An 18,841-nucleotide genomic window follows, 5' to 3' on the forward strand; every position below is an offset into this window, starting at 1 on the left:
GAGGTTCAGGGAGCCCATAGTGGATGGGCTGGGATGCCCAGATGCCACTTCACTGCACTGCTGCTTTTGTGTGGAGCAGAAAGGAGATTTCTTGTAAAAGTGAAAAGAGAGCTTCAAGATGTTTGAGAGAGGGTCAGGGAGAAAACTGGAAGAGGTGGTAGACTGCAGATGTTTTCGATGATTCACTGCCCTTGACATCAATAAAACAAACACCTGTTAATTAGGACATTCATCACAGAAATCTAGGTGGAAAACTTGCAGGAGAACGGGTTCTACAGCTCTTAAAAAACCAAAGACCTGTTAAATTGTGGGGGTGGAGGGGAGGAGGGACAGGAGTGGCCTTGCTCCCAGGGCTAGTGACTATAATACACATACAAGGGTTTTAAGATCGTCCTCAGGCAAAAAGGTAGCCATTATTTTACATTTGCATATTTTTTATCACCTAGATCGGTAATAATACTAACAATAGCTATCATTTACATACTACCGTACACGTAAGGGGGCTGTGTAAAGCACTTTAAAGTGCATGATCTCAATTAATCCTCATAACAACTCTAAGAAGTAGATCTTATTATTCTTAATTTATAGATGAGTTAACTGTGGCCCAGGGAGATTAGCTTTCCCAAGATTGCCCAGCTTTTAAGCGGTAGATCTAAAACCTAAATGTATTTGACTAAAAGCCCTGACTAGTATTTAGCTGTGGGCCTCGTGCAGCTTTGGTGCTGGTCTGAGGTGGGGAATTGTGAATCCATTTATTTATGCTAAGCTGCGCATGTGTGTTGCACGTGTAATTTACAAAAACCAAATCCAGGTCAGGATCTCTGTCCGCTTGAGATTTAAAAGCCTACTTGGGTCGACAGCGGTAAAAATCTCTACTCATTCTTTTTAATTTTATTATTTCTTTACGCCTATGATGTAAGAACATCGCTACTCATTCATTCACTGGTTCGCTATCTCCGCAAGTATTTATTGCGCACTTCAGTATTCCAGGCAGGGCGCCAGCCTAGCCCCAGGAGAGAGAATGGTGAACACGACAGACACGTGCTTGCCCCCTGACCACCCCTCTCCCCAGTTTTACGATCTCGTGGGCGAGGCATTCAAAGAAGCAGGAAATATATCAACAGGGGGTGACTTATGCTCCGACTGTGCGGAAGCCGGCAGGAGTGGTCAGGGCAGGCTCCCCGGAGGCAGCGGCAGGCGGGCGGGCACGCGGGGCAGCCTCTCGGGCCTGCGGAATCCGCTCGGTGGCGAGCGTGGGGGCCGGGCCCGGGCGGGGCCGGCGGGGGAAGGGGCGGAGGCGGGGGCCGAGGCCCGGGCGGGGGCGGCCGGCGAGTTAGGGTTAGGGCGGGAGGATTCGGCTTCCCGGCGGCAGAGGGCGCCTGGCGCTGCGGTCCGGCGCTCCGGAGCCGCCCGCGCGGGCGCCGAGAGGAGAGGCGAGGCGGGGAGCGCGAGCGGCGGCGGCCACTGCCACGTATTCCCGGCAGTGGTGGCGGCGGCGGCGGCGCGGGAGGAGGTGAGTGGCGCCGGCGCCCGCGGGCAGGTGGCAGAGGAGCGGCGCCGGGGCGGCGAGCTGGCGGGTGGGGGTGCGGTGCGGGACAGCACGGTTCCCGCCACGCCGGCTCCGCCTCCGCGCCCGGCTGCCGACCGAGGGCCCGGCGCGCAGCGAGTCCCGAGCGCAACTCGTGCCGGCGGGCGGGGGCCGAGGGGACGCGAGCTCGCCCGCCTGGCGCGGCTCTGGACGCGGCATCCCCGCCGCTGCGGGGCCGGGGCCCGGGCCGGGAAAAGTTGGGGCGGAGCGCGAGCACGCGTGGGCCGGGCGGGAAGTGCGGGTGCGGGGCGGACTACGGGTCCGGGACCCGGTGCAAGGAGCCCGGGCCGGGGCGGCCGGGAGGGCTCCGTTTGGGGACGCGGCTCCTCTGCGGGCGGTGAGAGGGGGGTGCGCTGAGGGTCTCGGGGATTGGGCGAACGTCCGGCGGGGGTCCGTGCGGGCGAGGAGGGATGGAGCGAGGCCCCAGAGCGCGGTGAGCCTAGGGGTCGGGGCACCGGAGGCCAGCTGCGGCGGGATAGAGCGGTGAGGACTGCGCTCTGCTCCTCTCTCCGGGGCAGACCCTGAGAAGAGGGATCAGGCTCGGAGTTGGGGACGCCTATGGCGTCTGAAGACCCGACGGGGAGTTCCTGTAAAGGCTGGGCGGGGGAAGGGAGCCGAGCCTTGCTTAGCTTCCTCTGCCGCCAGGGTCAAGGACCGCCCCTCCCAGTCTGCCAGGTTCACCTCTCAGACTGCAGTGGTTGTGTCCTGGGGAAGTTGAAGAGGGACGGCTAAGTGGATGAGATATTTAGGGGTGTTCCAAGGTGAGTGGGATTGGGCTGCATGAGATCGTAACTATCTCCGCGAGCTGTCTGAAAAAAAAAACAACTCTGATCTATCCCAGCCACCCACCGGGTTCCTTCTCCAGTACTGCCTGCCTCCAGGGTTCCCCTTACTAATTCCCCTGGGTTGGGCTAGCAGGTCCCCAAAAGCCCAGCAGCACATCTGCTCACAGCCGTGAGTAGAAGACGTGGCCTTTTATTCTCTGCTTAGGTTGGTTATTTCAGAAACAAGTTCTAGACATGCTGGATACTTTATTAGAACAACTTGTGTGGTGCCCCTTGACAATGGAGATGACTCATGATGGCTTTTTTCCGCCCAATTAAACTTTGTATTTAAGACACCAGTGTGCCAGGTCACTTGCAACAGTGAAACAGCAGGAGATCCATACTGGGCTTCTTGAGCCCTTGTTCTAGTGCTAGATATGTGAGTAAGAAGTGTGACCCTGGATGAGTCTCTTGCCCTCTGGGCCTGTTTTCTTATCTGTCACAGGGGGTATAAAGAGAGAGCTAGAAATCTGATGGAGACAGGAGGAAATTTTGGAGGGAGACCAAAATTTTTTTCCTTGTGAGACAAAATAAACCTCAGCCTGTTCTTACAAAGAAATTAGGATGAATTTACAAGAAAACATGAGAAGCAAGAAAGATTGCAAAGAGCAAAACAACAAACGAACAATAATTGGTACTAGATTTACAATATGAACACTGTTCTCATGCAGGCCATTAGTGTACTTATCTATCCAGCTATCTTGACTATAAGATTGCTAACTGTGCTTAGAAAACATTACATGTATCTTACGTGTGGACTCGAATTTGTTCTTATTGTTTAACTTTCAAGCCTGGAGTGGATGGCCAGTTGTGCTGGTCTTCCTGGGGCTTACCTGGAGAACATCGTCAGGATCTCTCATTGCCATAGTAGTATAGTTTTTTTCTGTCTGACTGATGCTGGGATCCTTGTACAACTACACTTACGCCATCTTTTCCATTCTGGTTTGAGAAGGGGCGAGCTGATTCCTATTGCATCTGGCATTTCCAGATTTACCAGATTTCTTTCAAGTGAGTATAGTAAATAAGCAAGTAGTGCATGAGATGCAGCACATTAAAAATAGCTCTCTACCCCACCCCTCTTCCCTAGACCCCCTGGGCAATGTCTCACTACAACTTCCAGGTTATAAGCTGGCCATGATGTTTTGGATGGTGAGGAGGGCCATCACAGAATTGAAAGGACGTGGCAGAGGTCAAGCAGCACATTAATGATCAAGCCTGTGGTGCTGGAAGAAGAGGATTTTTTTGTATTTTATCATAACAATGCTCCTGTTCTTCTGTTCTCATCCGTTAGTTGGCTTCAAAATCCATATTGGTTTTGACCACATCATTTTCAGTAATCCTTTTTTGTCAGTTTTTTGGAAGCTGCAGTTAGTGGTTATCTCTGGGTTTGAGGTTGTGGTATTTTACCAACAAGTAAAGGCTTGACTAATAAAGTTGAGTCTTTAAAATATCTAGTGTTTGTGTGTGTGTTAATTTTACTTTAACTGAGGGCTATTAATAAAAATTATGATGCTAAGAATAGTTACTATTTGAGCCTCTGCCATTTATCATATACTGTGAAGTAGGAATGAGCATCATTTTGCAGGTAAGAAATCAAAGCCAAGAGAGGACACAACTCTTTAAGTGTTACAGCTGTCTTGCACAAGTTACTGATGATCTTTGAATCCAAATGGCCTTTTGTAACAGTGGAAAAGAAATTCCTAGCTATCCTACAGAGACATGATGATTAAATTAAATAATATATGGGAAAAGCAACACGTAAACTGTAAGGTGCTCTCCAACCCAGGATGCTGTAATGTAAGTACTTAACGGACACTGGAAGCAGCATGGTGAAGTGCTAAGTTCAAGAGTCCTGGGAGTCTAGCGGGCCTGAGTGTAAAACCAGTCCATCACCTGACCTGCCTGAGCCTGGTTTCCATATATGTAAAAATCAGTAATATCACCTGCCTTATATTAAATGAGATATACCCATTAACTGCAGCGGGTGCTCATTAAGGGTTGGCATCCACACCCTTCTCGCCCTTGTCCACAGGTGATTGGGATAACGGGATTAAGTCTTTCGGTAGGAATTGTTATGGGGGAGCTTTTAAAGTACAATTTTGTACTTATAAACCTTCCAGCTTTTGCTTTCCCACCTCAACCCCCAACACACAGTGAATATTCCAGGGCCTGTGATTGTCTTATCTAAGAGGAGGGAACTGAAAAAACCAGAAGCCAGAAAGGACAGGTCTTTGACAGAAGGTTGAAAATGGATGTAGCTAGTTTCCTTTTGCCCATTTTGTGGCCTTTTCACCTTTTTTATTTGTTTCGTTGGGCAAGGAAAAGATAGTGAATTTGGGGGGTTGCACCTGGAGGGAGGCCCTGGAAGAGCTGTAGGGTAAGGTGGGGGAAGGGGGGGTGGGGTGGGAGGAGCTGAGTCTGGCTGAGGGTCAAAGCTGGCAAGTTTGGCATGGGAGAAATTTCTGTTAGATGCTGGATTTGTCTAAATATGGGGCCAATTTCCATCTGGTCCTGTCAGGCTCTCTTTTGGAACTTTGAAGTTTTTGTGCTCCAGGCAGATTTTGACTGGTAGTGGTGGCATCATAAGTGAGTTTCCATAGTAAGTTGTATGCTGAAAGGAAATTAAATTCCAAGAGGGTGTTTGTTGTGACTGATGCCAGAATTTCTCTGAGAATTTTATTAAGATTCATTCAGTCTATAAAAGGACTTCTTAGTTCTCGAAAGATATTAATTAAGAAATAGTTTTAAGAAAATAGAAGTGTCATCTTTGTCAGCTTTTGAAATGTCATCATCCTAAGTCTTTGGAACAAATGAGGTCCAAAACATCATAGAGATTTATATATGAAAAACATTTCCTCCCCAAAATAATGTTTTCCTTCCTTTCCATTCCTTCTCTCCACTCACATTATTTTGATAATGAGTTAATTTTGGTATCTTTCACATTTTGATAGCCTAATTTTTATATTTATGACCCTCAGTTTTTAGCTCTTGCTTGTGCCTTCTTTTCTTTGCAGTTAATTCTCATTCATTCCTTATGAAGAATGAATGAATGAGCCATAGCAAGGTAGGGAAGGGAGTGGACCCTGGAACCAGGTAGAGTTGTGAATACTCTTGGAGAGCTAGGCTCTTTACAACTTGGATTTAATCCTCACGGCAGCTCTGGGAAGTTGACCGTGCTATTTCCAACACACAGATGTGGAATGGGTACAGAAACACATGTGCGTTCACACGGCCAGCGAGTGGTTCATCTGAGAGTCTGCTGTGATCTGTGGGACTCCGGAGCCTGTGTTTCCAGCTGAAAAGGCAGGCTGGGGCCTTGTACACTCTGCCAAGGGCTGGGACTCAGCCCTGTAGGCTGGGGGTTTATTAAGGGAGAGTGTCAGGTCTGTATTCTAGAAAGGTAGCACGGTAGGCTGTGTGGAGTTGTGAAGTCAAGCAAGTAGAAATTAGTGGAAACGAATCCATTAAAGTAATTGGCTCGAGAGAGGATGAGGGCCTGAACTTAAGACTGTGGCAGCAGTAGTGGAGAAAAAGGGAACTTGTTAGAATCCACAGAGCTCAGTCCCTTTGGATACTGGAGTTGAGAGGGAGGAATCAAATCTGACGGTTCCCTTCCCTCTCCTCATTCCCTCCCATCCCTGCAACCCCAGGGCTGGTGGTTGGGGATGGTGACTGTGTAGAATAGCTCTACAGAAATCGGAAGTGCCTCCTTTGGTCTCTTAGCTGAGCTGGAGAAAGGTGTCTGAGTACAACCTGGAAGAGCTTTCCCCTCTCTGCGCCCTCCCTGGCCTTATGGTTCCTACCTTTCTAGGAGCATCTCAGAGGATGGAAGTCAGATTCCTCAGACCCCATTTTGGGAAATGCTGGCTTGAGCATTGAAACTTCAAGCGAAAAGTGCCCGAGGGAAGAAGCCTCTCTGGGGTGTAGTCTGTACTTCACTCTTCCCTAGTGGCACAGGGGACCCACGGGCCTTGGTCCTCAGTTCTAGCTGATCCCTAAGAGTTGATCTGTCCCAGGTGGAGTAGACTTGTGGTCACCAAATGTGCAGGGGCTGACTGGGAACCACGAGTGGCATTGAACATAATGGCCAGCCCCGAGGGGAGTCGAGGCCGCCCTCCCCTGAAGGTCGCGGTGCCTGTGGGGAGCCAAGCCATGCTCAGGTGAGCCAGAGTCAGCACAGGGAGACGGTTGGCTGGTGTCTGCGCATCCTGTCTTAGGACGCACTGTTGCCACGTCCTGGTCTTGTGCCCCTAGTCGGTGCCAGACATGGTGATAAACTTGCTTTTGAGCTTCCGTTTTTTCCAGATTGTGTAATATCCTTGCCCTTCAAACAGTTTGTTTTCCTCTGGTCAGGCTGGAGGTCAGTTGATCAGGTTCCGGCTTTATCTGGGCTGTGATCTCTCTGGGCAGAGGCAGCAGGTTTACCTTTGTGGGCGCTGACTGCTTCCCGGCCTCTTCAGTCTCAGACGTCTCTGCCGGTGAGTCTCCGTGGACGACTCAGCTCATACCTTCTGCTTGATGTTTACTCCTTTCTGCCAAAGAGGGGACTTCTTTGCCTTGTCCTGAGGGCACCTCTTGGTAGCCCCCTGACCGTGGACTGGTAAAGTGTCCAGCGAGTTTGTTTTGTGTGGTAAGAGCCCTTGCCAGATAGGGTACATGTTTTAGTGGGAGCAGAGCATTTTCACCTGCAGATAATAGGTGTCATGCCTCCCTCTTGAACATTATGTCCTAAGCAAAGCCCCTTTGTTGTTTTTCTTTTTTTTCCATGTTAGTTGTGTGTGTTTATGGGTGTGTGTTTGTTTTAATTATCACTGGGAAGCAAAAACATATTTATCAAATGTTTAAATCTGCAGCAGTGCCGCTGCTAAGGCAAGCAGAAAGAATAAGTATATATTTAGCCAGAATACCATTGATTTATCACTCTTTTTTCCGTGTTGTTGCTGTTTTGTTGGCAGAACCATCTGATTTGTATACTGGTTCAGTTTGGATTTCAGTAGTGAGTGTGAAAAGATTCCCGGGCTCTTTGCCGAAGTGGAGGGACTCGACTGAGTGGGCTTTAGGGCTGCCAGTCTTGGCTGTCCCTGCAGTCCCAGGGGCCTGGCACGAGGTGCCTTTGTCAGGAGGGTGGAGTTTGGCCAAGCCGGCTCTTTGGCTTTGCCTGGGAGTAGCTCTGTTGGTGACAGTGGAGGCCTCTCCTCTGCTTTGGGAAGAGGAATTTTCTCTTAATCTTGGCTTTGGCTTTCTTCTCATCTTGTGGGGGTGAGCGGGAGGAAGGCCCCAGAACTAAGGCAGGTTCGGGGCAGGACAGGTGTGCAGCTTCCACAGAGCTTTCACTGAAGTTTTCCTCAAATCTCACATTTCCCTTCTTCCTCATAGATCCCAATCCAGTCTGTCATCAGTGGCTTAGGAATTGGTTTGAACTTTGTAAGGCTTGGGAAGACCTGAGAGTGTGGCACAGAATGCTGTTCAGATGAGTGTAGCAATTTTATGTCAGCATGAGAACCCAGTGGTGGTGGTGTCTTTTAATCAGTTCAGTTGCTCTTCTCTTAAATTATATAGATAACATGTGAGCATATTCTGCACCCTGCCTTCCCGTTCACATAGTGCAGAAGGACATAGCAGACATGTCAAGTCCCCTTCACCCAACGCCCCTCCCAGATGCCACCTCCCTCTGCCAGGTCCTCATAGGGAACCGGATTTAGCAGTTGGGTGCATATCCTGAAACTGTCAGCCTGTATAGACACAAATACATATGGTTTTCTATCCTTTGTAAGCTTAAATTGCATTGCATCCTCTATGTTGTTTCACTATTTGTTTTTTCACATAATACATCTTGGAGATCTTTTCATGCTTGTAGCTCTTCTTTGTTCTTTTAATTTGTCTATAAAATATTGTCTAGCATAAGTATATCATAATTTATGGATTGGTCTATTGATGGACATATAAACTGACTCATTAGTTTTGCTGGTGTATCTTCATACATATTAGTATGCACGTATTTCTCTAGGAGTGGAATTGGCATGTTAAATGTTAAATTCATTTCAAACGTTATAGCGATACCCATACTATGCTCTCAGGGCTGTACCAGTTTAAACTACCAGTAGTGTATGGGGCTGCCATTCTTCTGGGTGAAGAAATGGGCTGTGTTTAGTGGGGATTGCACTGATTGGCGGTGAGGTTGTGAGGCTCATCATTTAGCCTCTTGATCCTGGTGGTGAGATCTTAGGACATTCAGAGCTGGTGGGTCTGTAGTAACCATGGAGGGTGAGGGAGCCCCTCGAGGACTCTGCTCCTGCCCTGGGTGCTGTGAGTGCTGTGAGGTCATGCCACCCGGGGTGGCAGCTGGCACTTTGAAGCAAGTGCCTGGTTTCACCTTCTCTCTGTTTCTCCTGGATGCTAGGCACGGTAATAGAACACTTTAATTTTGGTGTAACCTGCCCGAGTATTTCTCCAGACCTCTCCCCTGAGGAACCAAGGTTCAAGTATCAGTTGAGACCAGTCTGTTCTGTACTGCTGAGGCAGGGATTCCAGACTGGGGAGCTGAACTGGGAGAACATTTAAAGATTGTGTGCTGGAAAACCAGGCGCTGTTGCCTCTGGAAAAGCCTCTGGGAATGTGGTGAAGTGGGATTGCTAGCACAGCAGGTCTTTTCTTCTCGCTGTGTGGTGATTGTTCTCTCTCTCCTGGCTTCCTGGGGAAATATTGTTTGTGATGGTTTGTTTCTCAGCAGGGTGCTTTGGGGAGAAGGAGAAGCTGTGGTTTCTTAGAAGGTGTTTGAGGGGCCTGCCCAGTGGACTGGTGGAGGGATCTGGAGGCCTTCATGGCTAGGCTGCCCAGTGGGCGCGGTGGAGTTTGGGAACCCCTGGCTTGCGGGACCACAGTGTCCTTCGCCTGCTGCCCCAAGGGGCCAGCCTTGGGTGGTGCTGACACCCAGCTCCCATTCAGCTCCTTATGGCTGAATAATAACTTGAGCAGTTATTTTACTTCCCTGGGCCTCAGGTTCCTCCTTGCAAACTGGGAATAATAATTAGCACCTACCTCAAGGGGTTGTTAGGAAGATTAAAAGAATGTTTATAAAGCTCTCAGCGTATTACCTAATAAGTACTCAGTAGTTTTAAGTAACTATTCCTATTTTGCATGACTACATATTACATTTGCTAAATATAAAAATGGACATAATCCAGTAACATTAAAGAGAGGAGATCAGGAGATTAGTGGCTGCCTAGGGCAGTTGAAGGTGGGCAGGGGGGATGAAGAAGGGGTGAATGTGGGAGGTTGGGGCAGGAGAGTGCGTTTGTATGTTCTGTTCCTATGCTGCTGCTATGAACCGCCTCCACTGTGCACACCAGAGCCCCACATGAAAAGGCCTTTTCACTTTCTTTAGGTAGACCGAGGGCTGGGGGATTGCTAGTACCCCCTTTCCCATTTATTTGGAGGTGGCTGAGTGAGGCCCTGAAAGGTGAAGTGCCTGCCCCGCACCACACGGCTGGCTGGGACAGAGCAGAAGTGGGCCCAGGTCTCAGTGCTCTGGGCGGTTGAGGTTCTTTCCCCTCTTCTCGGCACTGCCATGCATTGCTCATAGCCAGATGCAGGGCGAGAACTACACGTGTGGGCACTTGACAAAGGTCTGCCATTTACTCCTCCTGAGCTCCTGCGAGGTGAGGTCACCGAAGTTGTTCTTACACTGCCGACAGTGCCAGTCCCAGGTCGGTGTCTGTGCTGGTTTCATTCCCCTGGTCACCTGTAACTGCACCACTGTGTGTGCATGCATGCTTGTGTATGGTGGCAAGTTCATTGGACGCCACTAATTGGTTGGCTGATGGTTCACACAAACCAGAAGTCTGAAGCCTGCAGGTTGAATGTGGAGAAGACCATACCCAAGACTTGCAGAGCAACCCAGCCTGCTCGGTTCCAGATGGAGAAAAGGAAACTTTGCTCTTGGGAGTCAGCTTGGTGGGTGAGCTTGTTGTCTGTGGGCCTGGGAGGAGCAGAGCCACCCAGTGATGACACAGGCTTGACCTGGGCAGACCGCATGGCCCGTAGAGTTCCAGATACAGAGGCCCATGGCATGAGTCCTGATAATGTGTGTGAAAATTATACAAATGGGACGATAGTAGCTGTGGTATGAGAGAGATTTCAAAGTAGAGGGTACTGCCCTAAACGTAAGTCAGCAGAATGGAGACTTCACCCTGGCTCTAGAGAGAGGTCTGAGAAGGCTTCTCTGCAGCAGCACAAATTAAAATGGGCCTTGCTTACCTCTTAGAGAGCAGGTAGACTTCTAATCCACCCTGCACTCCATAGATAAGGACACTGAGACGCAGGGCTGGGGTGCCTTTTCAAGGTCATGGCTCTCACTGGGGGGAGGGCTGAGATGGGATCCTGCTCTTTCTTTCCCACCATGCCACCTTGTGGTTAGTTTTTACTGCATGGAGTGGCCTTCCTGGGGACTAGTGTGGCACTCAGTATTATTTATCAAAGGAATGAACAAGGTCTCAATTTACTTCTTGTCTTGGCTCTTCTGTCCCTGAGTGAAGTTAGAACATTAGCTCTCAGTTTTGCCCTCTGTGGGATGAGTATAGCACCCCGCCTCCCTTCTAAGCTTATTTTCATTCACTCAGAATTCGCTCAGCAAATGTTATTCAGTGCCTGCTGGGTCCCAGACACTGTTGTAGGGGTTGGGGATTTTTGTACTGCTCAAGAAGAGTCAAAATCCTGTGCTCGTGGGGCTTATTTTCTAGTGAGAGTGACAGATAATAATGATGACAATACATGGTATGTTTCTTAGTTTCCTAGGGGTGCTGTAACAGATTGCTGGAAAATAGGTGGCTTAAACAACAGAACTGTGCTGCCCCACGGTTCTGGAGGCTCTGAGGGGAGTCTGTCCATGCTTCTCTCCTAGCTTTTGGTGGTTGCCCGCCATCCCTGGTGTTCTTGACTTATGGCAGCAGAGCTTCAGTCTCTGCCATCACATGGCATTTCCCTAGGCCTGTGTATTAGTCAGGGTTCTCTAGGGAGACAGAACCAATAGGACATACATAGGTAGATATAGGGGAGAGCATTTATTAGGGGAATTGGCTCATGGGATATGGAGGCTGCAAAATCCCATGGTAGACCGTCTGTAAGCTGGAGACCCAGTGGTAGCCAGTAGTGTGGCTCGGTCCAAGTCCGAAAGCCTCAGAACCAGGGAAGTTGATGGTGTCACTTTCAGTCCAAGGCTGAAGGTCTGAGAACCTGGGGTGGGAGGGATGCTCTGGTGCAGGTGCTGGAGTTCAAAGGCTGTTCTCCAAGTGCGGGAGAAGGGAGTCCCAGCTCCAGAGAGAGAGAGAGAGAGAGAGAGAGAGAATTCGCCTTTCCTCTGCCTTTTTGTTCTGTCTGGGTCCCCAGCTGATCAGATGGTGCCTATGCACATTGGGTGAGGGTGGATCTTCCCTACTCACTCCACTGGTTCAAATGCCAGTTTCTTTTGGAAACACCTTCCTAGACAATGCTTTATAGGCTATCTGGGTATCTCTTAATCCAGTCAAGTTGACATCTAAAATTAACTATCATAGTCTGTGTCTCCTTTGGATGAGGGCTCACCCAATTCAAGTATGACCTCATCTTTTTCTTTTTAATTGTGGCAAATGCCATAAAATTTACCATCTTAAGCATTTTTAAGTGTGCAGTACATTAGTGTTACCTGTATGCACATTGCTGTGCAACAGTATGACCTCATTGTATTAGAGCTGTTCAAAGGAACAGAACCAATAGGGATGTGTGTATTTTAAGAGATTTATTATAAGGTGTTGGCTCATGTGATTATGGAGGCTAAGAAGTCCCAACATCTCCAGTCATCGAGCTGGAGACCCAATGGTATAAGTTCCAGTTCAAGTCTGAAGGCCCGAGAACCAGGAAAGCTGATGGTATGTCTTCCAGTCCGAGAGCTGGCAGGCTTGGGACCCAAGAAGAGCTGATTTTTCAGTTCAAGTTCAAAGACAGGAAAAGACCCATGTCCTAGCTCAGGCAGTGAGGCAGGAGGAGTTCCTTCTACTTCATCCTGTTTGCTCTGTTTAGGTCTTCATCTGATTGGATGAGGGCCACCCACATTGGGGAGGGCAGTCTACTGAGTCTACCATTTCAAATACTAATGTCATCCAGAAACACCCTCAAACACACACAGTAATGTTTGGCCAAATGTCTGGGCACCCGTGGCCCAGTCAAGTTGGCACATGAAATTAACCATCGCACTCATCTTCACATTCACTGCAAAAATTCTAGTGCCAAATAAGTCACATTCTGAGGTTCTGGGTAGACATGAGCTGTTTGGGATGCCGTTTTACCCAGGCAGTACGTGAGATGGTGATGATTGCTGAACAGCAGGGAGAGTCCTGCAGCAGAGGGGAGGGGAGGTGTTGGAAGGTGGCTGAGGAGGGCCTTGCTGAGAAGGACGTTTGTGCTGAGAAGGACATTTGTGCACTTAGGTCTGGAGGAGGGAAGGGAGGAAGGCTTGTTCTGGGGAGCAGCTGATGTGTGGAGGAAGAGCGTCCCAGGCAGAGGGAACAACAGACATGGAGGCCCTGAGGTCTAGGGATGGTGCAGGGACAGTGCAGCTCAAGTCCAGTGTGTGCTGAGGGCAGGAAGGTCATGAGGATGTGTGGCCTGAGAGGTTGGGGGTATGGGAGGGGATCAAGGGGGTCCTTGCCCATCTGGACCGTGGCCTTTGCTCTAGTGAGACGGCAGCCACTATTGTGCCTGTGTGCACGAAGGAAAGCAGGTAGTGTGGACCAGCTCATGGAGGACTTTTCCAAGTTCAGATGGCCATAGCTGCATTGTGTATGTGCCTAGGTATCTTGCAGCAACTGTTTCTAGGCAGGTTTTAAAATAAAAGTTAGTGCTCTGTTGACTCTTGATCCAGCATACTTTCCCTTCTGTTTTCTCCTTTTCACCGGCCCACCTCCCCACATGTAGGCCACAAACGTAAAGAGAGGGTAGACAGACGAGGCTGGGGGTGGCTGGCACTGCCAGGAAACTCAGCGCGTGTGGCCGCCCTGCTGTGAGCTGCAGAGCCTCGCCCCTGTGTGGACTGGTGGGCTCACCCCCCCCCCCCCCCCGCAGCCCCAGGCCTTCCCGGTGATGAACACGGTGCCTGCGCTTTAGGTGCTCATTGCCCTGGGCACAGGTACAAAATGCTGAGGTCAGTGTGCAAGCTCAGTGTGTTCGGCTCCCAGGATCCTTCTGTGTGTAGAGTCACTACGCCGTGAAAAGAGTCGAGTCAGCTCCCCTGGTCAGCAGGCCACGTTAGGCCTTGCAAACACAGGGCAGGGAGGAAAGTCCGAGAGGACCTGTGGAGAGCGTGGGAGAGCTGCCGTGTGGCCTTGGTACACGGGCCCAGGCAGGGCCTTCTCTTCCGCCCACTTTGGCACTGGCCAGCAGAGTCTTAACACATTGTTCTTAATTTGTCATGAAAACATTTCAGCCTGCAGTCTGAGTAGCAGTCATTTAAAAGAAGGAACTCCAGGAGGAGGCCTGCCGGTCTGAGGCCGGGCTGGTTCAGTTTGCACGGTTACCCGGGGAGTCATAACTTCAGACTCCTCGGCCTTGGAGCTGAAGGGAAATCTCCTTATCTGATTGCCATTTAATTTCCTCTTGGGCCTGCAGAGCAAGGGGCCTGGCACTTGCTCATGAGGGCTCCAGAGAAGCGGCCGTGGGTGGTCCTGATCGCAGGCCCTCTTCCCTGCTTCCACTTACTAAGGCAGTGCCAGAAGCAACCCATTTGGGGCGGTTATCTGGGAGGCTGCTGTCTGCCACTGTGACCCCTCTGGGGAGCATCGCTTTGGAAGATAATTATGTGTAAGCAGAGATGGAAATAGAATTCCCCAGCGCCAGGAGCAGCTGCTCTTCTGTAGTATTTCAGCAGTTGCCTTTGGGGCGCCAGTCACTCCTCCCGCCCCAGCAGAACACGCCCATTCAAAATGAAAGTTGTGAAGACTATTCCTAGCTCGGAAGTGAGCGGTACAAATACGTTTTGTGAGAGTGCAGTTCCTTCTGCAGTTATTTTTGGGGTGCTTCCCCTAGCACATCAAAAGAGCTTCCTTGGAGGGGCTGCCTTTTAGATTGCACAGCCTTTCTCTGCCGGAGTGGTACAGGAAGTTTTGACTCATGGAGCATTCGTCAGAACCTGTGGAGTCTGGCTTTGTTTCCCCGTTTGTAGTTGAGAGCGGAGAGGCCTTTGCCCAAGAGTAGGAGCCAGACCAGGCTCCACATGTCCCTATAAAACAGCCTCCTCGTCCTGTGTCCAGCGGTGGCTTTTGTCTCTGTGCTGGCGTGCCCTGAGCACTTAGTAAATAAAATACTTGCTGACGGACTGGATGTGTCGGATGTGGGCCCCGGCGTCTTTGCTGGGCCTGAGAGCTCAGTCTTCCCAGATTGGGATTAGAGTGTGAAGTTCTGGTCTCATCATGGCTGCCTTGGCTAAGTCACTGGTCTCCGTGGGTCTCAGTGGTCCCATCTTTAACCTGGGGGTTGATGAAATGATTGGAATGGCTGTCTCCCTCCTTCATGCCCCTTCCACCCGCTCTGGTCAGCCTGTTGCACCTGTCTCCCTGGTCACAGTGGGCGCTCCTGGAGGGTGACATGCACTCTGCATCACACCCAACCTGACACACACAGAGCTTCCCCCCAAACTCACGTGCTCCAGTTCCAACACTCCCTGACGGCCCCCTTCCTGTCCTGCAAGACCCCCGGAGTTCTCACTTTCTGGGTCAACTTTGATGGGCTGAGGAGCAGGTGCTGGAGGATTTGGCCAAATCTCCCTTCTGGCTCTGGAGGCAGGTGTCTGCAGTTGCTCAACCTGATCTTCTTGTTCCTGTCTCAAGTTTCACACAACTTTTTATCCTGGCCTTGAACAAAGGCCCTTTATTTCTGCATGTTGTGAGATTTGTTTTTGCAATTACAAGTAAGGCAGAAGAGAATGGATCCTGACTACAAAATTGTATAAATTCTAAATGTGTGAAGAAATATCTATGCGTAGGGAAAATACTATAAAGAATTTTATTTAAGTGGTTATCTCTGCATGTTGGTATTATAGGAGATTTTTATCTTTTTTGCCATTTTCTACGTTGAGCATGTATTGTCTTTATAATAAAAACTGTTAAAATTATGATTAATAGTAAATAGCCATTTATTAGGATTTAATATGTTCCAGACAATATAAGAACTTGCCATTATGATATCTTATTTAATCCTCACTGTGAACCTATAAGATCCCTTTTTTACAAAAAGATACAAACGTTAAATTAATTTTTGTTATTGTGGTAGAATACGCATAACACAAAATTTGCCTTTTCAACCATTTTTAAGTGTACAGTTCTGTGACCTTAAGTACATTCACTGTGGGATACTATTTTGAGCTCTTTATTTTATATGAGGAAGGTGAGATTCAGAAAAACAAAGCTCTTTGCCTAAGGTTACAGAGCCCTAAGCTCCAGAGACAGGATTTAAATTAAACCCAGGACTGACTCTCAGCAGGGCCTCGGGTTCCTGGGACCTGTGGTTTGGGCAGTTGGAGTCTGTGATTACCTCTCCGGCCCCTGCCCACCGCTTGACTTGACCGCGGAAAGCCATTTCGCTGGTGTCTCTCCCCTCGGGGGGCTGTGGCTGACACAGGTGCCGCCCGGTCGACGATTTTTGTGCTCCTCTTGTCTTTGTTAAGAAGGTTGAAGTGTGTGGGCTGCTGTGCTGGGGAGGGTCGTGTGCTGGAACTCTGTCTCTAGAAGGTGTTCCGTGGTGTGGTGTAGCGGAAAGAGCGGTGACCCTAGAGCTCACATGTGTGGCTTTGTCAGGTCTGGGTGATTTCGGAGCAGCACTGAACTTGGAGTTAGAAGGTCTGTACTTTAGTTCTGATTTTACCGTGTGTAGACATGCTTTGGCATCAGTTTCCTCGTTTCTAAGTGAGTGATAAAAGTGCCTCTTCTACCTGCTTCCCAGGACAGTGGTGATGATTAAATGTCATGATGTGGAGGAAAGTGCTGAGGACACTAAAGGACTCTCAAGGAGGTTTCTGTGATGGGAATATTGAGTGTGTAATGGTGCCCGGGAAGCGTGACAGGGGCTGACCCCAGAGATTGGAGGAAGCTGGATTTGGATGAGAGAAGTAGCAGGTTTGCTTTATTTTGTTTTGGTTTTGCTGTTAGCTTGCTTCCTCCACCACCGCTTAGCCGGTGAAGCGTAGTGTTCACCTGTCTACCTGGTATTGTAATCCCCAGTACTGAATGCCCTGGGCGTTTATTGGAATTTGTCCCTGCCAAGTTCCTTGGGTTCACTCCCCTGAAAACTCACATCTCCCTGGTGAAATGAATTATAATTTAGGAGATTGTTTCATAGCTCTGCAGTGGTTGATGGTGTACAGTGACTTTTCTGGTCTTGTCTGTCTTCCTTGTCTTTACAGCAGGTATCAGTCTCTCTGTTCTGTTCTCTAGTCTCGTGGCCAAGTGTGTGAGTGGGCTGGGACCTAGAGGTCTGTCCTTGGGAGTGGGGGGTGAGTGAGTGGTGGTCACCTTCTTGTGGTGCTTGCTTCTCGTTGGACCCATCCTGTGCAAGACACCGTAGATCAAGATAAAGACAGGGTCTTACCTCTTGAAAAACCCGTTTCATGAGGAGGATACATATACTCAAGAAACAATTATGAGGGGTGGGGAGTAGTAGCTTGAAAAGTCAGTATCTTGAGAAATGTGACCCTCAGTCTGAACGGATGAAAATGCATTGTTGGGGACAGTCAGAGGGGATGAATTATTGATATAACTTCCCTGACTTTTTGCTTTTTAACAACTGTTTGAATCAGCTGTTTCCAAGCCGGGGTTTCCTGTCCAGCTACCCCGATTTAATTTTGAGTCATCACTATTGCCGTGCACGTTTCATCTGCTAGGAAAGCCGGAGTCCATGCAGGGCTCTGCTGAAGTCAGCGGCCCAGGCTCCCCATCCACTTGTTTTTTGGTTTTGAGGATGGTACTCGAAGACTAAGTAGGTCACGGATGTCTATTTTGAACTGAGTATGGCTGGGCTGCATGGACATTTAATTTCCGGATCAAATCCTGCTGGACTCCTTCGCCCAGGAGGTTGGCAGAAGCACTCTCTGGTTGGTCGTACGGTGTATTTATAAAGTGTGAAGAGGCTGGAGGTAACGAGACACTCGGGTTCTCTGTTCCTGTAGGAGAGCTGTGGTAGGGAGGCTTCAAAACCCTTTAGGAAGTGGAGGAATGTCGTTTTCCATCCTGCTTTCTTGAATTTTCTGAAAATTGTTGATCTTCACTAATGTCATGAAACCTTTTTCTTGCAAAGAATCAAATTTAATTTTTACCCAGTGTTAGTGGGCATCTGCTTTAAGTTAGTCGTAGCTTCCGGGTGCTAATTTCCTACGTGCTGTGCCTTTTATGCAGGTTATCTCATTTAATCCTCACAGCAATCTCAGAAAGTGGGCATTAGTTTCTTCATTGTACAGAGGAAGAAACTGAGCAGCAGAGTGATGCAGTAATTTGCCCACAGACCCAGTGTGTAAATAGTAGGGATTCAAACCCAAGGCCTTCTGGCCAGGGTCTGGCCTTTTGCGCCACAGTGCCCTTGTCTTAGGAGCCCTGGGAACAGAAGGCGTCCCGGCTGGGAATTGGGAGCGCAGCGCTGGCTCCTTGGCCTGCTCTGAGGCAAGGTGTGACCTTCCTCTTGGTAGAGGCGGGTTGTGGCTGTTGGGGTGGGCCCCCCAGCTCAGAGGAGCTTTGGTGCAGAACCGGAGTTACGTTTCAGGCTGTCTCTCTGGTGTGGCTGCACTATAAGATTCTCAGAGTTTTTACTCTTAATTGGATTTTTTTCCCATTTCACCATTTTTCTCTAGGCATCCTTGCCCAAGACCTTGAGTGAGTGCAGTGAGGTGGTGCAGTCCGGGTGGTAGGGTAGGCGGTGACGGTGTGGGATTAACCAATTCTTCTGTGTGCACCAGCTGTTGACTCGAAGATTCCTCCATCTTCAGTGTTCCATGCTTCCCCTACATGTTTGAGAAGTAAACACAAGTTTGTAGCTGTGTGTGCTTTTTTCTCTACAGTTTCCCCACTAAGCTACTTAGAGAGTCCTGGCAGTAATGCTGCTGCCAAGCTTTTTATCTGTGTCGAGTCAGAATTTCCAGCACTTTGCGCAGGTATCTTTCTTTGCGCTGGCGTCTGATAAGCAGTTACTGAGCATTATCTACTGCTCTTGGTTTTATGATTAATATTAAGAGAGATTAAATGACTCATGTTGGGTCCCAGGGCACCAGCTGGAGCCAGGTCCACTGCAGGAGGCCCCTTCTAGAGCTCTACTTCTGTGATGGTTGTTGATCTTGAGCTGAATTTGTAGCTCTAACCTGTGGTTTGGTTGTGGCAGTGAAAGGAAGTGAATGTTGCAGTGGATCAGACGCGTACGTGCA

The 18,841-nt window shown here is 49.3% G+C and overlaps 1 protein-coding gene across 3 annotated transcripts in view; it reads left to right on the forward strand.

Annotated features, from left to right (window-relative positions):
• The first annotated feature begins 1,904 nt into the window (after positions 1 to 1,904).
• The window catches only part of SMCO4 (single-pass membrane protein with coiled-coil domains 4), a 57,305-nt gene continuing 40,368 nt past the window's right edge, over positions 1,905 to 18,841 (forward strand). For 2 of the 3 annotated variants that reach the window (XM_045557136.1, XM_045557137.1), the window contains exons 1-2: positions 6,547 to 6,572; positions 6,823 to 6,890. In XM_045557136.1, the coding sequence (XP_045413092.1) occupies positions 6,565 to 6,572; positions 6,823 to 6,890 (76 nt within the window). In that variant the 5' untranslated portion in view covers positions 6,547 to 6,564. Of the gene's footprint in view, positions 1,926 to 6,546; positions 6,573 to 6,822; positions 6,891 to 18,841 lie in introns of those variants that run through there. The other variant, XR_006736395.1, reaches the window with a different exon arrangement.

This window comes from Lemur catta, chromosome 7 (genome assembly GCF_020740605.2).
Source record: "Lemur catta isolate mLemCat1 chromosome 7, mLemCat1.pri, whole genome shotgun sequence".
Lineage (NCBI taxonomy): Eukaryota > Metazoa > Chordata > Mammalia > Primates > Lemuridae > Lemur > Lemur catta.